This window comes from Rhinoderma darwinii, chromosome 5, assembly GCF_050947455.1.
Source record: "Rhinoderma darwinii isolate aRhiDar2 chromosome 5, aRhiDar2.hap1, whole genome shotgun sequence".
NCBI lineage: Eukaryota > Metazoa > Chordata > Amphibia > Anura > Rhinodermatidae > Rhinoderma > Rhinoderma darwinii.
The window spans coordinates 324,738,504-324,761,260 of NC_134691.1; the positions used below are offsets into that span (position 1 = coordinate 324,738,504).

The following is a 22,757-nucleotide window of genomic DNA, read 5'->3' on the forward strand; positions in this document are numbered from 1 at the left end:
TTAAAGAGGCTCTGTCACCAGATTTTGCAACCCCTATCTGCTATTGGAGCAGATAGGCGCTGCAATGTAGATTACAGTTACGTTTTTATTTTTTAAAAACGAGCATTTTTGGCCAAGTTATGACCATTATTGTATTTATGCAAATGAGGCTTGCAAAAGTACAACTGGGCGTGTTGAAAAGTAAAAGTACAACTGGGCGTGTATTATGTGCGTACATCGGGGCATGTTTACTACTTTTACTAGCTGGGCGTTGTGTATAGAAGTATCATCCACTTCTCTTCACAACGCCCAGCTTCTGGCAGTGCAGACACAGCCGTGTTCTCCAGAGATCACGCTGTGACGTCACTCACAGGTCCTGCATCGTGTCGGCACCAGAGGCTACAGATGATTCTGCAGCAGCATCGGCGTTTGCAGGTAAGTCGATGTAGCTACTTACCTGCAAATGCTGATGCTGCTGCAGAATCAACTGTAGCCTCTGGTGCCGACACGATGCAGGACCTGTGAGTGACGTCACAGATCTGCACTGCCAGAAGCTGGGCGTTCTGAAGAGAAGTGGATGATACTTCTCATCAGAACGCCCAGCTAGTAAAAGTAGTAAACACGCCCCGATGTACACACATAATACACGCCCAGTTGTACTTTTACTTTTCAACACGCCCAGTTGTACTTTTGCAAGCCTCATTTGCATAAATACGAAAATGGTCATAACTTGGCCAAAAATGCTCGTTTTTAAAAAATAAAAACGTTACTGTAATCTACATTGCAGCGCCGATCTGCTGCAATAGCAGATAGGGGTTGCAAAATCTGGTGACAGAGCCTCTTTAAGGTCCAATATTCTGTGCGGATTCATTTTTTAAAATATCTTTATATCTATCAGAGCTCCGTTTTTCTGGTACAGAGCTACAAATCCCCCACATAGACATAGAGTTCAGTCATAAAATTCTAGCTGCCTACAGCAACCACTAGAGGGAGCTTAAGAGCTTAGAGCCTACAGTTTATTTTTTAGTTCAATGTATTAGTCATATGCAATAGGCTTCATGGCTCCCCATTGTGGTGGCTGCAGGCAGACAGAGAAGCATTTGTGAGGTCAGACGCTCATGTTGAGGGAGAGGTTCGGGCTCACAATCTCTGTTCTAGTTCATCCCAAAGGTGTTGGATGGGGTTGAGGTCAGGACTCTGTGCAACCAGTCAAGTTCTTCCACACAAAACTCACCCAACCAACAACCAACCAACCAACCAACCATGTCTTTATGGACCTTGTGCACTGGGGCGCAGTCACACTGGGCCAAATCCCAAACTGATGCCAAAAAGTTGAAAGCTACAATTGTCCAAAATGTCTTGGTATGCTGAAGAATTAAGATTTCCCTTCAATGGAATTAAGGGGCCGACCCCTGAAAAACAACCCCATAGCATTATCCTCCTCCACCAAACATTACAGTGGGCACAATGCAGTCATGCAGTTAACGTTCTCCTGGCATTCACCAAACCCAGACTCCTCCATCAGACGGCCAGACAGAGAAGCGTCACTCCACAGAACACGTTTCCACTGCTCCAGAGTCCAGTGGCGGCTACTTTACATCCCTCCATCTAACGCTTGTAGACTTTTGTGCACTATTCGTCCCAGCACTCAGCGACCCCGCTGTAACTTTACGTGGTCTCCACTTCGTGGCTGAGTTGCTGTGGTCCCTTAACGCTTCCACTTTACAATAACATCACTCACAGTTAATGGTGGAATATCTAGCAGGGAAGACATTTTTCCGAACTGACTTGTTACACCGGTGGTGTCCTATTACATGATCGTGCTGGAAGTCAGTGATCTCTTTACAACAACCCATTCTATCACAACTGTTTGCAATGATGACTGCAAGAGGTGTGTCCCAATACTTTTGTCCATATAGTGTACATACATAGGTGCAATACACTGATGCTCATCCGCTCGCGCACCTATCATTTAGGAAGGGGGGGCTACTTAGTATTATAATTGCACAAATACTAGCAGCCTATTGTAACCATGAAGACAAATCACTACTCCTGCCAGTATCCGCGCAAAATAAAACTGATGTTTTTTGGTTTTTTTTCCTAATAGAAACGGATTGAACGGGAATGCGGAGCAGTAAATTTATTCCGCAGATGAAATGTTTATCTCCTTGTTTAATTAGAGCACTTTAATTTGTTTTTGTATTTATTTTTCATAGCTGAAAAGTACTTTTGACGGAAAATACATATTTCTGCGTTTATTTAAACCACAGGAAATGTTTACTGTTGGTTGGGCACAATGCCATCCTCACAATGGGTTGTCTGCCTAGGTGAACACATCTTTTCACACCTTGACAGGCCGTTACGCAAGGAATAAATTGCCAGAAGGAAAATCCACTAAAAATACCTGTTCTTCCTATTATTTTGTTATTCTTGCTTTTTCCACTGTATTTCAACATTTTTGAGATCTGCAGATCCATCACGTAGGAAGTTGTTCCATTTCACTCTCTAACTACCAATACATTCCTCATTATCCTGAAGGGGCTGTGTCCATATGCTTCATTAGGATATGTGGATGTTATAGAGCAAGGCTCTCCTGCGTGGGACCCCGCTAGCCAGAGTAGGGACAACTTTTGCTCTGGTGGACCGGGCCAGTCCATGTATTAGATGGTCAGTCATTCATTTGAATGCCCAGCATGTTTTACTACATTTCACCTGCAGAGGGCACTGCAGGGAAAATGTATGGCTCACTCTTTAGTGAGAACAGCAGATCGCTGAGTGATCCAGGACCTGGACTCATGGTGATCACCTGGGCAGCTGTCTTTGGGGAAGCCCCTAATACAATAACAAAAATTATATATTTTTTATATTCATTTATACTATTTTCATATTTACATTTTTGTTTATTTTTTTTTCAGTAAAAAATTACCTAGAGCAAAGCAGAATATTGTAAAGCCAATGCAAAACTACAGTTAAAAAAGAATTCACAAAAATTCTTATTGCCTAGCAATGTATATCAGACTGTGTTGGCAAAAATGTAACAATGCTGCCAATCTCCTTAGTATGTTATGTCTCTTGGCATGGAATCCATCATCCTTTTTCCTTGACATAACAACATATGAAGCTAGCATTTAAGGTGTACCTCCATTCATAAATGAAAGCTCCCCAGTGCTTGTGAATCCTTATGTGCAGTGACATATGTAGTAAGATGAGCTGCCTGTGCGCCAGTGCAATACTGCTTACAGTCTCTGAGACAGGAAGTAGCTGTCTGACAAGAAACACTGTCAGCCATATTAGCTGCCATGGGACTTGGCCAGAGGATTAACTTGCTTCCCTTACCACCTTTTGATTGTCAGATTCACTGACATTTTATTACTTATGCTTATAATGATATAAAAGTAATTTTATGACATTGGATTCGCAGATAAACCCCCAACTTATCTATAAGGCTCTGCTCCCATCTGCGCTAGCTTTTCTGTAGATTCCACTGAAAATCACAGACAAAACAGCGCAGCATGCATCACTGTTTTGTCAGAGAAAATGACAGAAACCATGAAGGAAGCCAGATGGAACCCATTAAAGTCAATGGGTTTTGTCAGCAATTGGGGTCTGTCATATGTGTCGAGAAGATCTCACTATAATTAATGGTCTGGGTAGATAGGGGACACCGTTTTAGGGACAATAGGGTTTTCTCCCCTTAAAGGACCTACATCTCAAATGCATCTATAAAATACCATACAAAGGTTAAATCAGTAGGTGCTAGGCCTGGGCAGGACATTTGGGATGTGAACTGTAAACTGATGCTGTCTGTCACTCAGCTGCTCCCAGCCAATCAGCAGCGTAGGGAGTTTTCTCAGAAATGGTGGCAGAGCAGCTTATTGAAAGGATTCTCCAAATGTCTTTTTCAGCCTGAGGCCGGACACTGTATCGCAAGGGTGCAAAGGGCATTATTGTAAGATTATACCACTCTCAAAAGCTGCAATTCGATTTAAAGTGGTATTCCCATCTGAGACATATTGATATAGATGTCTGATAGGCGGGGCTTCCACTTTTGGAAGGTGGGGGTACCCCATTCGGCACTGTAGGGAGAGAGTCAAGGTTGGCATGCACAAGCACGGTCATCTGCACTGTAGTTTATGGGACTTGTTAATAGTTACATAATTACATAGTTCGTACGGTTGAAAAACGACATGTCTATTAAGTTCAACCAAGGGATGGGAAAGGGAAGGGAAACATTTCTACAAATAGGAGCTTATATTTTTCGTTCTAGGAAATGAAGCCTTTTTTAAAGCCATCTACTGTCCCTGCTGTGACGGCTCCTGCGGTGACTATTCCATAGATTCACAGGTCTCACAGTAAAGAAGGCTTGTCGTCTCTGCAGATTCAACCTTTTTCTCTCCAGACGGAGGGAGTGCCCCCTGTTTTTTTGAGGGGGTTTTCCATGGAACCGGATTGCACCATATTTTTTGTATGTGCCATTAATATATTTCCATAAGTTAATCATGTCCCCCCTTAGTCGTATCTTTTCAAGGCTAAATAGGTAGCCACCTCTCCATCATCTCTTCTTCTCTGATATGAGTCCCCAAATATGGAGGGTGCCAGAGATGGCAGGTACCGAAACTTTACTTGTTGGAGCTGTATAGTAGGAGCCCTAAGCACCTACTTGTTTAACCCTTTATGGAATTCTTATAGCTTCACTTGTTTTAGGTCACAGATGCTTTAAAGAGGCTCTGTCACCAGATTAGAAAATCCCTATCTCCTATTGCATATGATCGGCGCTGCAATGTACATAACAGTAAAGTTTTTTTTAAAAACGATCATTTTTGCCCAAGTTATTAGCTATTTTAGATTTTTACAAATTAGCTTTTCAATAGACAACTGGGCGTGTTTTCTCGTTTTACCAACTGGGCGTGTATTGTGTTTTTACCAACTTGGCGTGTTTACTCGTTTTACCAACTGGGCGTTGTGAGTAGAAGTGTATGACGCTGACAAATCAGCATCATACACTTCTCATCGTTTCCACCCAGCTTCTTTCACTGCACAGACACACAGCGTGTTCTCGCGAGATCACGCTGTGATGTCACTTCCTCCTACAGGTCCTTCACCCCGTCGGACGAATGAAGACACATCGGATCCAGGCGTTCGAGAGGGTACAGTTGAATCTGCAGCAGCATCACCGTGTGCAGGTAAGCATAGTGAACTCCCTAGAGACGAGCATATTACACTCTCGGACGCCTGGAGCCGATGTATCTTCTCTCATCCGACGCCAAGGTTGAAGAACCTGTGGGTGATGTCACGCTGTGTGTCTGTGCAGTGAAAGAAGCTGGGTGGGAACGATGAGAAGTGTATGATGCTGATTTGTCAGCGTCATACACTTCTATTCACAACGCCCAGTTCGTAAAACGAGTAAACACGCCCAGTTGGTAAAAACACAATACACGCCCAGTTGGTAAAAATACAATACACGCCCAGTTGGTAAAACGAGAAAACACACCCAGTTGTCCATTGAAAAGCTAATTTGCATAAATCTAAAATTGCTCATAACTTGGGCAAAAATGATCATTTTTCCCCCCAATTTTTTTTTACTGTTATCTACATTGCAGCGCCGATCACATTCAATAGGAGATAGGGATTTTATAATCTGGTGACAGAGCCTCTTTAAGCATACCTGGCACTAATCAAAGCTGTATGTTCTATTGACACTCAGGGTCAGTTCACACGTTGCATAAATACTGCAGATTTTTCGCAACGGAATTCATTGCAGAAAATCCGCAGCATAATACAGTGGCAGCAAAGTGGATGAGATAGAACAAATCTCATCCACAAGCTGCGCAAATACTGAGCGAAAAAAAGGCTCTGAAATTGACCTGCGGTGGGGAATTTTATTCCGCTGCATGTCATTTGTATTTGCGTAAACGCTGCTTCTTTGTTGCGGGTTTGTTGAATTCAATGAAGAGGTAAAACCCGCATCAAATAGCAGTTGTTGCGTTTTATGCGGCAGATTTGCAGCAATTCCACCACAAAAAACGCAACTCAGAAAAATAAAAAAATCTTATACTTACCCTGAAATCTGTGTTTCTTCCTCCAGGCTGGCTTCCTTGGATTACGTTTCATCCCATGTGACTGCTGCAGCCAAACACAGGCTGCAGCGGCGGTCAAATGGAATAAAACGTCATCCCAGGTGGCCGGCCTGCTAGCGGGCCAGTTAATTGATGCAGTTTTCCACAGCAGAAATTCTGGGCGAAAAACTGCACCACAGTTAGGTGCGCTTTTTCGCCCGGAATTCCCGGCGGCGTGCAGGGCGGATACGCTGCGTGCTTTTACGCAGCGTATCCTCCCTGTGAACTTAGGTTTACTCTACACTGACGAGGAGCAATTACTCCAAAAATATTTTTAAAGGGTCCGACATTGACTTACAGGGTAGCCGCAGTTTTCTTCCTTCAAGAGGAGAGCTATTTTGCATACGGTACTTCTTCCCAGAGAGCATTGCCCTAAAGACTTCCTACTAGCTGGATCTCCATAAGGAGAATCAGTACTTGCCAAAAGGCGGAACACACGGCATCTCACACAGCCAGCCAGAACCCTACCCTGTGCCGATGAGGAGCAAGAACTCCGAAACCGTGATGTCTACAGAAGCGGTGTCTCCGGTTTGGCTGATGACCTAAGTCATGTTTCCAGGCTTTTTAAAAGGTTGGACATTGACCTACAGGGTAACTACGGAGAGGTTTTTTTTGGAAGCTTTGCCCTAATGACTTGATCTCGACAAAAAGAATTGGTTCCTTCCGAGAACAAGTTTCTATACTATTGCAACAAATTCTCAATCTATAATGTCCAGTAATAAATTAGGCTTGACGGGTGATTCATTCTGGAATATATTACTATATAAGACATGTGATATAGTTAATAAGGGCAGAGTTAGATAAAAGCAATAATATTAAAAAGGCCAAAAAGACGCGTGTAGGAACATATTAGGAACGTCAACTTCACTTGCTATATACATAATTATATTTACTTTCCTACAACTAATACGCTGTTGTCATCAAATATGACGAGCTACTGAAAATTGGACATAAAAGGCTATCCCTGGGGTTGAGATATTTCAATGAATTTTTCCGATTTGCATTGGATCAAAAGAAGAAACATCTAAAATACATAAAAGAGAACATTTACACAGAGTCAAAATTAATATGTTCTGAAAACGCACCAAGGTCAGGTAGGATGAACACCATTGAAAACGTCTCATGGAGGAATCAACAGACTTAACCATATCAGGAACATTTCTCATTCTACGACGGTCAGAAATTCCCTGTTATAGAAGGGACGCTTCTCATCCTGGTGCTGTTTCACACCATCATACAGGTGGCTGTGCCCGGTACTGCAGCTCAGCCCCATTGGCTCATTCTTTTTTGTGTATTGAGGTCGGTCAGTGTTACCATTGTGTCATAGCATAGCAGCCAATCAGAAACCAGCGTTCATTTTTCTAGCACAGATAAGAAATCAAAAGAACTGATATAATTGGTTGTTATGACCTAAGATTCCTATGATAACACTGAGCTGCCAGAACACAAGTGTTGTCATTGACACATAGCTAGAAAAAGTCTTCTCACAGACCTCTGATCCCAATGCATTAAATACATCAAAAGTCTTTTAAATGGAATTCTCTATACCATAAATGTCGGATCTGAAGGGGTCCGACTGCTGAAAGCCCACCGATACCTAGAACTGGTGTATGGTTGGGCGCATGAGCACAGTCACTCGCTATTAAAGTCTATAGGCGGTACAGTAACATTGAAGTCAACTGTTCGATCCTCCAATTATGAGACATTTATGGCATAACAAACTTACAGTGAAGGAAATAAGTATTTGATCCCTTGCTGATTTTGTAAGTTTGCCCACTGTCAAAGACATGAACAGTCTAGAATTTTTAGGCTAGGTTAATTTTACCAGTGAGAGATAGATTATATTTAAAAAAAAAACAGAAAATCACATAGTCAAAATTATATATATTTATTTGCATTGTGCACAGAGAAATAGGTATTTGATCCCTTTGCCAAACAAGACTTAATACTTGGTGGCAAAACCCTTGTTGGCAAGCACAGCAGTCAGACATTTTTTGTAGTTGATGATGAGGTTTGCACACATGTTAGATGGAATTTTGGCCCACTCCTCTTTGCAGATCATCTGTAAATCATTAAGATTTCGAGGCTGTCGCTTGGCAACTCGGATCTTCAGCTCCCTCCATAAGTTTTCGATGGGATTAAGGTCTGGAGACTGGTTAGGCCACTCCATGACCTTAATGTGCTTCTTTTTGAGCCACTCCTTTGTTGCCTTGGCTGTATGTTTCAGGTCATTGTCGTGCTGGAAGACCCAGCCACGAGCCATTTTTAATGTCCTGGTGGAGGGAAGGAGGTTGTCACTCAGGATTTGACGGTACATGGCTCCATCCATTCTCCCATTGATGCAGTGAAGTAGTCCTGTGCCCTTAGCAGAGAAACACAATGTTTCCACCTCCATGCTTGACAGTGGGGACGGTGTTCTTTGGGTCATACGCAGCATTTCTCTTCCTCCAAACACGGCGAGTTGAGTTAATGCCAAAGAGCTCAATTTTAGTCTCATCTGACCACAGCACCTTCTCCCAATCACTCTCAGAATCATCCAGATGTTCATTTGCAAACTTCAGATGGGCCTGTACATGTGCCTTCTTGAGCAGGGGGACCTTGCGGGCACTGCAGGATTTTAATCCATTACGGCGTAATGTGTTACCAATGGTTTTCTTGGTGACTGTGGTCCCAGCTGCCTTGAGATCATTAACAAGTTCCCCCCGTGTAGTTTTCGGCTGAGCTCTCACCTTCCTCAGGATCAAGGATACCCCACGAGGTGAGATTTTGCATGGAGCCCCAGATCGATGTCGATTGACAGTCATTTTGTATGTCTTCCATTTTCTTACTATTGCACCAACAGTTGTCTCCTTCTCACCCAGCGTCTTACTTATGGTTTTGTAGCCCATTCCAGCCTTGTGCAGGTCTATGATCTTGTCCCTGACATCCTTAGAAAGCTCTTTGGTCTTGCCCATGTTGTAGAGGTTAGAGTCAGACTGATTAATTGAGTCTGTGGACAGGAGTCTTTTATACAGGTGACCATGTAAGAGCTGTCTTTAATGCAGGCACCAAGTTGATTTGGAGCGTGTAACTGGTCTGGAGGAGGCTGAACTCTTAATGGTTGGTAGGGGATCAAATACTTATTTCTCTGTGCTCAATGCAAATAAATATATATAATTTTGACTATGTGATTTTCAGTTTTTTTTTTAAATATAATCTATCTCTCACTGGTAAAATTAACCTATCCTAAAAATTCTAGACTGTTCATGACTTTGACAGTGGGCAAACTTACAAAATCAGCAAGGGATCAAATACTTATTTCCTTCACTGTATATAGCATACATTGTGGGAAAACCTATTTATGTCAGTAGTTAAAAGGTGTTTTACAGTTTTAGACTAGGGGTCCACAGCGACGCAGTATAATTGTGGGTTATCACGACTGTCTGAGATTCCACGCAAGTTGCATGATCAAGAAAATAATGTTTCATTTCCCTGGCGTGCCGATCGCAAGTGCCACAGGGGTGGGACTTGATGTGGAAGTGCCCCTGCACTACATGCTGCAAGCCACGCCCCTCTGCTCTGAGTGACATCTCTGAGCCATCACTCAAATCAGAGTGTGGCACTTGCGACCACTGCGCCGGTCATGCAACTTGTATGCCTGAGAAAAATGGTACGTTTAAAATGCCCTTCCCCTCCCCTATATCACATTGTCAGCAGTTTTGAGACCTCAAACCTGCTGACAGGCTCCCTTTATAGTACATAGGTATATGTGATAATCCAAAACAGCCTATTTATGTTCGGAAGCAATACTATAACTTATTTCAATGCATATATAGGGGGTTTTAGGTAATAAATGCCTATTTACTATGATGCACTATATGAAAGGAGGTATGGGGACCCCAATCTATCAGGCTTTTATGTCAGATCCTTCTCATAACTAAAAATTTCTTTGGATAGAATACCCCTTTAACCATGTCTGTAAACCAAATGAAGGCCCTGTTCACACTAGGAGGCAGAGGAGTTATTTCCCCAGGCGGCTTTCTAGATTCAATGTCCACGGGCGGAAAAAGCTGTGAAAACCACGGCAAAAAAGCGCGGGCAGGTCAAGAATTTCCTCAATATTCCAGAGGGAATTCTGAGGCAGATTTTTTCTGCCTGCAAAAAAACCTCAGTGTGAACGGGGCCTAATATAATCCACTCAGGAATCCTTACAGTAATATGGTGCACATTTTGATCTTCCCAGCATCTATGTGCACCACCGCTTGGCAAATTAGCTTTGATGGCATCAAGAAGGAGTTAGAATCCCCCATGTTCTCTGTTCTGCAGCACCAGGGTAGTGATGGGCATAATGCTGCCAAGCAATTTACAGAATTTTATCAATTTGATAACCACGTCAGCAGAAATTCTTTAAAGTTCCCTGCATGACTGATATCATGACACATAATGTACCGGTAACTACTCACGTAGCTAAGCGCCGCGGAACGGCTATTATAACAATATTGAGGAGCATAATATTTTTCCAGGAACTAGGACACAGTCCTAAACCAAATGTGGTTCTAGCTTCAAAAGCAGGGATAGTGACTGGTACTGGACATGGTTTGCCCATCAGGGACATTTATGGCATAATGCAGTGAGCTCCCCCTAGTGGTGACTGCAGGCAGCCATAATTTGATCATTTAAAGGCGTTATTCCACCACAAGTGTTTGATTGCTGGGGTTCCTACCACAAGGACCTACACTGATCAAAAGAAGAATTGTCCTGAGTCCCCTAAATTAACCAAGTGGCGGTTGCATAAGTGCGCTGCCGCTTTATTTATTCTCTATGGGATTGCCGGAGATAACGGAGTACAGCACTCGGCTATCTCCGGCAGTTCCATAGAGAATGTTTATTTACTCCGTTCATTCAGGGGACCCGAGACCCCCATTCTTGATCGTGGTGGTCCCAGCGTAAGTCTCTTTGTAAATGTGTCACATTTTTCTGTGCTCCGCAATTGTGCACCATCCATTCCCCCCTTCCCATCGGACATACAATAGAAGCATACTCACCTCACCACTCCTCTTCACGTCTCCCCTCCGGGTCCCCTCGGGCTCTCTAAGCATGATGCAGCTCATACCAAGTCCTGACGCCGAGAAGCATCAGGACCTTATATGCAACGCAACACTCAACGTCATCAGCCACGAGCCGCCTGAGGGGAGAAGAGGACCAGTAAGGTTAGCATTCTTTTTTTTAATATATATTTAATTGTCCGATGGGGGTAGTCCAATCTGGCCCACAGAGTGAAATATACACCACCTTTTGGCCAGTTTTCTAGCATAAATGATAAAAAATTATAATAAATTTGTTGGGCTGCTGTGACTTCGCTCCTTTTTTGAAAGCCTTGCCTTTTTCACCAAAATGCCATGGCCGACGTAAAATTGCCAAAAGTTTTTGGCCAGAAAACTGGCGTAGGAAGATTGATAGATTCCCCCCTATGACTGTGTAAGGGGAATCAGATCCGAAGCTTTGTGTAAGAAAAACAGAGTTCTGACCACAATTTTGGACCTTAAAGAGAACCTTTCACCTGCACATACATGTGCAGCTGAGTGCACCATGTAATAGGCGCCACTGCAGCCACTATCCACTATCCGCCGTTATTTAGATATCGGTGCCATTATATTTGGCGCCGATATGTAAATAACCCCCTGAACTGCCAATGTGGCGTGTAAATGGCATAAGGGCGTGTTACTTATCGCTGTGACACTGTCCAATCAGCTACGGACCTCATCACAGCGGATTGTGCTGTGTGATCACTCTTGCGAGATCACACAGTCCTTTCGTCCTTGTCTGCCGAGAGCTGAAGAGTGAGAGCATGCGCCTTCGCACGCATGTGCGCAAAGCTCCAACGCCGCTGCCAACGATATTCCCACCGTCACGGTACAGAAGAAGAAGAATTTACATTCTTCTAATCTTCTGTTCCGTGGCAGCGGCGGAGCTGTGCGTGCGTGTGCGAACGCACGCTCTCACTCTTCAGCTCTTGTCAGACAGTGAAGGCAAGACTGTGTGATCGCGCAAGAGATATCACACAGCACAAGCCGCTGTGACACTGTCTGTAGCTGATTGGACAGTGTCACAGTAATAAGTAACACGCCCCCATGCCATTTACACGCCCCATTGACAGTTCAGGGGGTTATTTACATATCGGGCGCCAAATATAACGGCACCAATATCTAAAGATATCTAAGGAGGATAGTTTTTTTTTTTGTTTTTTTTAATGAGACAGGGTTTGTGCAGCAGCGCCTATTACATGTTGCACATGTATGGTCAGGTGAAAGGTTCTCTTTAACCACTTGCCTCCCGCTGAATGACTTTATACGTTTCAGATAACGGAGTGTTTTTAGACGGTGGCCACATTACTTGTCTGCCGGCTCCGATTGGTGCTACAGATTCCTGTGTCCGTGCTTGAACTATACAGCAGCAGTCACAGGGAAGACCCTGGAGTACTGCTACTCCATTAACCCCCTAGATGCCGCGGTTAATAGCGTCCACGGCATCAAAGTGGTTGTGGTACTAGACACTGCCTAATGAGGCATAAAAAGTGTCTAAAACACGTAATAAATTTGGCGCACGACATGTACAACACTTTACTGGTGCAATTCGACCCAGAATCTAGTGGCATTTTGCTTTGTAAATCTCCCCCATTATGTCCAACTAAAACCTTGACGTCGCGATTAAACTGAATTTTATCAATATCCACAGGCAGAAGAAATAATTAGGATTTTATAAAGTGGAAGGTCACGGAGACATTAATCTGACATGATCCGAGATGAAAGGAAACATTAATCCGCGTAATTAAATCCACAGATGATAGATGACACAATCCTCAGACGGTCAGTGTTCCCTACGAGATCAGACGCAAGACCTTCTCAAGATTATATCTCAGAGTACAAATCTGTAAAAGATCTGTGACCACAGCAGCGTCTCCTATTATCAGCCTGAAATTCAATGCAATGCAGATGTGAAGGCAAATTAATAATCAGATACTAGAACTGGGTGTTCCACATTAAAGCGAGGCTCCAAAATTTTGTGTAGGTTCACCTACTATTAACCATTAAGAATACCGTATATTACTTTGTAGTGCTTTATATTTCAAATATCATCAATAGCATCAAAGCGTTACATTGTGTAAAAAAATATATACTTTTGTGGCTAAAAGCCTGTAACCAAGCGGAGCTTAGATGCACAACACCTCCTAAAAAAAAAAGATGTGCAGACTTCATACATGTCACTTAGGGAATGTTCACACGGCCCGAAAAACTGCTGAAAAATCGGAAGCAGAACGCCTCCAAACATCTGTCCATTGATTTCAATGCGAAAAACGGCGTTCTCTTCCGACTGGCCGTTTTTTTTACGCAGCCGTTTTGAAAAACGGTTGTGTAAAAAAACGGCCGCGAAAAAGAAGTGCATGTCACTTCTTGGTACGTTTTTGGAGCCGTTTTTCATTGACTCTATGGAAAACAGCTCCAAAAACGGCCGCGAAAACTTGAAAACAGCTCCGTATTTTCAGACGTTTTTGACTCAGCGTGTGAACATACCCTTAGGGGGGATTCACACGAACGTGTATTCGGTCCGTGCGGGCCGCGTGGTTTTCACGCGCCACGCACAGACCAATACAAGTCTATGGGGCAGTACAGACAGTCCGTGCTTTTTGCGCAGCGTTTGTCAGCTGCGCAAAAAGCGCGACATGCTCAATATCTCCGCGTATTTCGCGCATCACGCACCCATTGAAGTCAATGGGTGCGTGAAAACCACGCAGGTCGCACGGAAGCACTTCCGTGCGAACCGACTGAAACAGCGCACCAGCTGTCAAAAGGATGAATGTAAACAGAAAAGCACCACGTGCTTTTCTGTTTCCAAACATCCAAACGGAGTGTCTTTGAGATGAGCGAACCCGGACAACCGAACCGAACTTCACCGGGTTCGGCCGAACTCGTTTTGGCCGAACCCGGCAAAAAAATTTCCGGTACGCGACGTCAGGAGATAGTCACTGTCCAGGGTGCTGAAAGAGTTAAACTGTTTCAGCACCATGGACAGTGACTTCCGATCCCAATATACATGAACCTGTAGAAAAAAAACGAAGTTCTGACTTACCGATAACTCCCGGCTTCTTCCTCCAGTCTGACCTCCCGGGATGACAATTCAGTCCAAGTGACAGCTCCAGCCAATCACAGGCCAAGCACAGGCTGCAGCGGTCACATGGACTGCCGCGTCCTCCAGGGAGGTGGGGCCCGATGTCAAGAGAGGCGCGTCACCAAGGACGCGTCACCAAGGCAACGGCCGGGAGGGAAGTTCTCGGTAAGTACGAACTTTTTCTTTTTTTTTTAACAGGTTTCTCGATATTGTGTTCGGCATTCACTGTCGAGGGTGCTGAAAGAGTTACTGCCGATCAGTTAGCTCTTTCAGCACCTTGGACAGTGACAGGCGTCGACTAGCCTCATCTCTATGATGGCGGCTGCGCGAAAATCACGCAGCCGCACATTATACACGGATGACACACGCAGCTGTCAAGTGGTTTTTGCGCGCGCAAAACGCAGCGTTTTTTGCGTGCGCAAAAACGCAACGTTCGTCTGAATCTGCCCTTATGCCGATGTTTACATCCACACAACTTCACATATTCACCAGAACTGAATAGAACACAAATATCAGCAATCCAGATGGCAGTAAATATCAGAGTCACAGAGTCAACAAATGGTCTTTATAGGCGCAGGGTGTGATTAGACGCATAAGGACTAGTTCACACTGAGTTTTTTTGACAGATTTGAAAAATTTTTAATTGCCAGTGTTTTTTGGATGATTTTTTTAACCTTTTTTTTGCGGTGCTTCTTGCCCATGGCCGTTGAACAAAATGCAAAAAAAGTGGGCAAAACCTTCCGCAAAAAAACGCTGAAAATGAGCGCCGCAGATTTTTCCTGCCTCCCATTGATTTCAATGGCAGGTCAGCCGCGGAAACTGCTCAAAGAAAGGGCCTGATGCCAACAGCCGCCTGGGAAAAAAAAGCCTCCGCCTCCCATTGAAATTAATGGGGAGCGGTTTTGGCAGTTTTTTGCCACTTTCTGCGTCAAACTCAGCGGCAAAAAAACTCTGTGTGAACTGACCCTAACTGTTTACCCTCTATATCCTTCCGTGGAAAAAAACTAAGAAAACCTAAACGTGACAATCAGGGAGCACATATTTATTGGTAAGAGGGGTGATAACATGATCAAAAGTTCTGGTATCACCCCACTAGGGTCACTGGAGGCTGTATAGGTGGAACAATGAAAGTAACAGGCTGTGGTCTTTCTACCTGCTCTTGTCGTCTCCCTCTCCCCTACAGAGACACAGAACCAGGAATTAAAACTTTTCATTCTGCTCCCCGATTTCAAATGAAAGCTGCACCCCAAATATTACATAGAAAAAAGAGGGGGAGACGAAACCTCCAGCTCACCTTTTGTATGTGGATTTTGCACTCTGTCACCGCACGGATCCTCGCGTCGGCACGCGATATATGGACAAAAGAGAACCAAACGGGGTGGATCCAGCGTTGCTGTGAATAAAAAGGAACTGGTTCCAAGTTTAATGGAGATATTTAAAATAGGATCAATCTAGATGATGTCCTGGAGTGTTTAGGAGAGATGTGAAAAAATTAGCGAAGCTTCGCTAATTTTTTCACATCTCTCCTAAACACTCCAGGACATCATCTAGATTGATCCTATTTTAAATATCTCCATTAAACTTGGAACCAGTTCCTTTTTATTCACAGCAACGCTGGATCCACCCCGTTTGGTTCTCTTTTGCCCAAATATTACACCTAGAGCTCTGATTCCAGGCTTTTATGTGATGCCAAGGGTATCACAGTCCTTCAATTCTAGTCGCTCAAGAGTTTAAATTCATGACCTATTACATGCATCCTTGACAGTGATAGGGTTAAAGTAGTTTTCCAGTTTTAGGTTCATAAAGTGTAATAGTTGTATAAATAAAAAAATTCTACAACTTTTTAATATACTTTAAGTTTCAGTTTTTCACCATTTTCAACATATCTGTTTGCAGTCAATGAAAGAGAACACACTTGTTTGCATTCACATGCTATAAACCCGTACATACTAGTCCTGCTCTAAACTGAGAAGTGGATACAATTGTATCTAGTATAGGCAATGCTCTGTGAGCTAAAAACATCAGCAGCAGCTGCACATATCTGACTGGTAGGTTGCTACAATGGAGTCCAGGCTGTTTAGCTCAGAAAGCATTGTCTGGATTGGATAAAATTGTATCTGACGACAGCCTGTATTCCGTGGCCCTTTCACAGACTATAGACTATAGGCTGCCTATAGAATGCTGACATTTGCAGGATTGTGGTGGGGAATTTAAACTACACAGTACTGTCCGACCACCGGGAACGTTTGTTGCTAGAATGGGGGACCAAGAAATCCCCCACCCCTGTACTAATGGAGTCCCCTTTTCCGGTGGTCGTTTGTTTCCCTCTGACCAGACTCCCATCTAAATCTTATCCCCTCGATGACCCTTCAAGCTCCCATCTATAATATGATTTTATGAAGCTGGAAAAAAAAGAACTTGTTCGGTGTTGGCAGTCATACAGAACAGCTTGGCTTCAGTCTGGAACATTATATTCCTGTTAAAATAACCACCTACACACTATCAATATAATGGACTACAGAACAAATAGTTCAAAAAAAGTCCTAGAGAACTAAACAAATTGCCCCCAAAAAAATCAATGTCATTATATATGGCAGCCATTGATCTCCTTAGTAAGAGACGGAAATAGTAAAGTGCAGGTTATTGAGTTTATAATTGATATACCTTTTATTCAACTTTAAAGACCCTGGTGTGAAGCCGGAGGGGTCTTTACTTTCTACACTCAATATAATGATTTCTCAATATAAAGCAACTGGATAGACAACGAGATGATTCTGACGATCATTCTACACACCGTACAGGAGAATGTCACAGCACTTACCAGAAAGCGAGGTGTTCATGAGAGAAACTAGGGCTACACGTTCCTCAATAAGAGACTTAAAGGGGAAATCCCACCACAACCACTTATCACCTATCCACAAGGGTTTGATCGCTAGGGGTCCCATCGCCAGGACCCCCACCAATCAAAAGAATGGGTGTCCCGAGTCCCCTAAATGAACAGAGCGGCAGTCGCGCATTTGTGCTACTGCTCCATTCATTCTTTATAGGACTGCCGGAGATGGAGGACGCAGCAAGGAGGAACAGCGGGTTCTGGTCCCCTGTTCTCTTGATCGATGGGGGCCCTAGCGGTGGGACCCCCAGTGATCAAACACTAATCACCTATCCTTTGGATAGAACTAAGCTCTTATGTCACATGTCTGACAGCAGGGAATAGCTAAACTGCTGTATGCGAATGTAGAAAACACCATCAAAGGCTATATGCATTTTTACAGCCAGTTAATTATGGCTCCACTGCATCTAAAATAAAAAATATGGCAACTTTGCAAATAGTTTTGATTAAAAATTTGCTACTGTTTTGTGTCTATATCTCTGCAGACTATGTGTCTCTATGGTGACAGACTACAAAAAAGCACTGTGTAGTCTGATCCTGCATTCATGCTCACTTTCATCATTTTATACACCTTTCTAACCTTCCGATTAGATATTAGCAATAGGTTGGGGGCAACTAACAGAATTGTGTATGGAGCTCTGGATGTGACTAGAGTAGAAGACAAGAATTATATAAATTTACCTGCAAAATCCTGTAAAAATGTTATTTAAAAACAGATTATTCGTTTATATCAAAACGATATGAGGTATATATGTCAGAATAAACAACAAATTGAAAACCTGCAGGGGAAATGTAGTATTACATGCTGGCCATCTAAATCAATGTAATACATGGATGGGCCCGGTCAGCCTATTAGGGCATATGGACACGGGTTGTTGTGATAAGAGAACCCCTTTAATCCAAGAAACGGAAAGATATTTGCCAATTTTCTAATTCATTACAGGAAGCTACAGACATGCAAAGGCTTTTTCCTTGTGACCTTTCGATTTCCATTTTTACTGTGGGCCGATTTTCCAAAACCTGCGCTGTGCGAGAATAATTTCAGGAACGGCAATTGGAATTTCTATGTAAAATGTCATTTCGTGCAGGGTCTGGTCATTTTTTTGTTGGTAAATATTTTTGACCTATTCATATTTCCTGCTGTGAGAAAGCATCATTTATAACAATACTTTACATACAGGCCAACTATTGTAAGTATTACTAGAAATGTCATCACGTCTGGAAATATCCCCATAAATATGTTCCTGATACTTTGATGTGCCTCTATGAGATCAGTGTAATGTTAGTGGAATAACTCAAGTAACACACTGGACCCATAGACCCTAAAAACTGTCAAACCAGGTTATTGGAAGACCCTAAATATCAGAGTGCCCACCCCAAAAAAAATATGGATCATCCTTGAAATGTTTTTTAATCCCAGGTTATTCGGTGTTCAGTCATTTGATGAGTACTCCGAGCTCTTTCCGGGGTCTCTTGTGTTGTGGATGAACTGTATTAAAGAGGTTCTCCACCTTCAAGTGAGTAGATACAATAAAAGGGGGTACCAATAAAATGTACAATTATACTCCTCCAACCTTTAGGTTATGCACCTGCTTTGGACTAAAGGCATGGAAAAAGTGCAACAAAACATCAAGGTGTGAACTTAAGAGTCAGACATTGTTGGGTTATCCCAAGGTTAGGCTAATAATGCTCGATTCTGTAGGACCCCTGCCGATGAGAAGCATGAAGGGGATGCGATGCTCCATGACTCAGATCTTAAAGAGGTTTTCCAGGAGTCGAACATTGATGGCCTATCCTTAGTGGGGGCCTGACACGTCCAGGACCCCAGGCAGACAGCAGAAAAAAAGGGGCCCTTTCTTTGTTCACACAGGCACAGTGCCGCACATACGATTGTGGCTGTGACTGGAACTGCAGCTCAGTCTTATTCACTTGAATGGGACTGAGCTGCAGTAAAACACACAGACACCTGTACGACAAGACGCTGTATCTGTATAAACAATATAGGAGTGAATCCCAGTCAGACCCCTACCGGAAAAATATTCTCGGAAAATCAATGTACATTCTGATAACTGGGGTCCTAAGGACTAGTATAGTGATAACTATGATCCCAGATTACCACATCTAAGGTAAAAAGTCATCAGAGGGCTCAGCGGCTGATTGGCTACAGAGGCCGCATGCTACGTGCATGTAAACAATCACTGAGGGTACCGTTGGACCGTCAGCGCTTGATCGCCAGGAGGAAGAATAGGTAAGTATCGCTTCTTTTGCTTATTTATCTCATTTACAGTCATTACTCCAACATTTTCACCACCCGGATAACCCCTTTAACTTTAGTAAACCGCCCCCCATTGAATTTATTATCTGTCACATCAATTTACAGTATTACATGGCAGTAGGAAAAAAGATCTGAACCTTGTTACCTTTGAGACGATGGCTTAGGATTTGTTCCAGAATAGAGGCAAAGTTTAAAAATTCAGGAGCAGAATCATCAATGGTCTCAAAGCAGGAGCGGTCTATCAGCGTCTTCACGGAGAACCTGCAGGCAAGAGAAACCAGTCAAAAGTTGTTCCTACAAGACTGGAATATTATTATTTATATAGCACTTTGTATGGCATAATATTGGGGTAACCCATTGCAACAGTGACAAAAGTGTTCATGAGATACATTAGGAATATCCGGATACAGTATGGTAACATCATCTCCAATGTTTCTTTTGAAATCCAACTTGATCTCCGTGCAGCTATACTGAAAGTTAGGCCTCATACGGAGGTACGTTATGGTACCCTAAGCAGTCTATTCCTGCCCTATTACAGCTCGGTGAAAATCGGACTGAGTCATATTATAGCCATGTACATGAAGCCTTACTGAAATTTTTGCACAACCCTTTTCCCCCAAATAAATTACATGAGAGACTTATGTACATGCAAAAAATTATAATTTGACAAATTGACATTATGACGGATCTTGAAAAGAAAATGATTGCAAAAGAACAGTCAAAAGATCTGAAACAAATCCATACTGCAAAAAATGTAAAAAATTCAAGTATGAACCCATCAACGACTCACAAGCACATGGCATTGCATAGAGAACAGACCTCGTATAGTGGCACTCATAGTCCTAATGGCTCTGTATTATGGACTCCTGTACTTACCAGCATTTTAATTCCAAATCACAGGACATTTTTAAACCCTCTGGAAACATCCCCGAAATACCACTGAATTGCTCCGTTTAAAAAAAACAAAAAACATTAAAATAATATCTGCCCCTTTTGTGATCCAGTTCATGGGACAGTCCCACAAAAATCTGGACTGTTGTCAATTATGGACTCCATTATGGTATCCTGCCTACGTGAAGTTCGGATTCTCACAAAATCAGAGTAAAGCTTCTGTGTGTCTCCATATAAAATGAAAGACACGAGGAGTTACAGCATTCAGACTATCGGTACCGTATTACAGACCCATACACCATGGATCTGTAACATGGCCGTGCGCATGAGGCCGAAGAAGATCCAAAAAGTTGAAGAAATGGAAGTTAGACGTGGGGTTAGGTCTAAGGTCACACTCGCATTCACCATGCCAGAATGGCTCCTGGATAGGGAGATCATGTCAAATACATTTGCTTGACTTTTATGAAGTAGTGATGAGGAAACTGGATAGAGTTCTGGATGTAGATTATACGGAGTCTTTTCTAAATAATTTGATACTGTTCTTCCTAAGGTCCAGTCGTCTTATTAGTTCAGTTTGTATATGAATACAAAGTTGGCCCCAAAAACTGCAACCAGAAGGTAGTTATAAACGTCTCATATTCCGAATGCATAAATGTTATTAGCTGTATACCCCAGGGTTCAATACAGAGACCATTTGATTCTTCCATCAGGACAACTTCTATCCATATGCTCTGTATATGGATGTCATTGACGGAGGACCCCTCTTGAGACCCTAATGAAATAGCTAGAAATGGCATAGTGCGGCTTGGTACAAACAATACATTACAATGAGGGCCGTGTAATTTTACATGTGTAGGTTGGGGGCCTCCACCATGATAATAGCTGATTTTTGGAGGTCCCCGCAATCAGGTCCTAGCCAGGTAAGCTGCTTTAGGTGCTTTAACCTGTAATAGCTGAACTTAGTATTACTTTCTCTGTATATGTAGATTACACCAGTGACATTCAGTGTAATGGGTACTGTACAGGATCTCTTGGTATAAACTGGTTAAATGGGCAGCAATATGGCAGATGAGGTTCAATATTCAGATTATACATTTTGGGAGAAAGAATAGGCATGTCATTTACAGTGTATAGTAATGGACAACGATTTGGTGAGTCTACAGTTTAGGGCCTGTACACATCAGCGTTGGCTTTCCGTTCCGGGGTTCCGTCTGAGGTTTCCGTCGGGTGAACCCCGCAACGGAAAGTCAACCTGAAACCACAACTCCATTCCGCCACCATTGATATCAATGGTGTTGGAAACATTGCTAATGGTTTCCGTTCGTCACCATTCCGGAAGATTTCCATTTTAACGACGGAATCAATAACGCAGTCGACTGCGCTATTGATTCTGTCGAACAAAGGGAAACCTGCCGGAATGGTGACGAACGGAAACCATTAGCAATGTTTCCATCACCATTGATATCAATGGTGACGGAAACGGAAGCTGTGGTTTCAGTTTGACTTTCCGTTGCGGGGTTCACCCGACGGAAACCTCAGACGGAACCCCGGAACGGAAAGCCAACGTTTATGTGAACAGGCCCTTATAGAAAAATGTATTTACCCTAGAGAAGAAAAGGCAAATAGAGATATAGCTTTATATAAATATGTAAATAGACCCAATCAAAACTTTTGAGATAACTTATTGGGCACCCAACAGAGAACACACAGTAACAGCTTGTAGCTAAGATTTAATCTGAAATTAGATTTGCATGCTCAATAAACAGTAAAACATGTTATATAAGAGAAACAGACCAATAACAGCCACGGGACCCCCAATAAAAATGACTGTCATACGACCCCCATAATAGTGACCACTACAGGATCCCCAAACACGATGACAGACATAGTAAAAGTAAAAACACACAGACCCCCTATATGAGATTCTCAGGCTTACCGAACTGTAACATTATGGATACTGTTGTAACAGTGCGAGACACAGACCCTTAATAACAGCCACAGGACCCCCATAACAGTGATCTCTACAGGACCTCCAAATCCCAATAACAGTGACAGATGCAGCAACAGTGACAACTGCAGACCCCAAATGACAGTGCAGCCACACACATCCCCAGTGACAGTGCAGACACACACATCCCCAGTGACAGTACAGACACACACATCCCCAGTGACAGTGCAGACACACACATCCCCAGTGACAGTGAAGACACACATCCCCCAGTGACAGTGCAGACACACACCCCCAGTGACAGTGCAGACACACACCCCCAGTGAGAGTGCAGACACACCCCCAGTGAGAGTGCAGACACACATCCCCCAGTGAGAGTGCAGACACACATCCCCCAGTGAGAGTGCAGACACACCCCCAGTGAGAGTGCAGACACACCCCCAGTGAGAGTGCAGACACACCCCCAGTGACAGTACAGACACACACCCCCAGTGACAGTGCAGACACACATCC

At 43.2% G+C, this 22,757-nt stretch overlaps 1 protein-coding gene across 6 annotated transcripts in view; it reads right to left on the reverse strand.

The window, feature by feature from the left end:
- The window catches only part of RUNDC3B (RUN domain containing 3B), a 141,971-nt gene that overhangs the window by 78,750 nt on the left and 40,464 nt on the right, over window positions 1-22,757 (reverse strand). For all 6 annotated transcript variants that reach the window (XR_012847774.1, XR_012847773.1, XM_075827645.1 and 3 more), the window contains exon 2: window positions 19,551-19,666. Coding sequence is in view for 4 of the 6 variants with exons in the window: in XM_075827645.1 (XP_075683760.1) it covers window positions 19,551-19,666 (116 nt within the window). In the remaining 2 variants the exon portion in view is untranslated. The remainder of the gene's footprint in view (window positions 1-19,550; window positions 19,667-22,757) is intronic.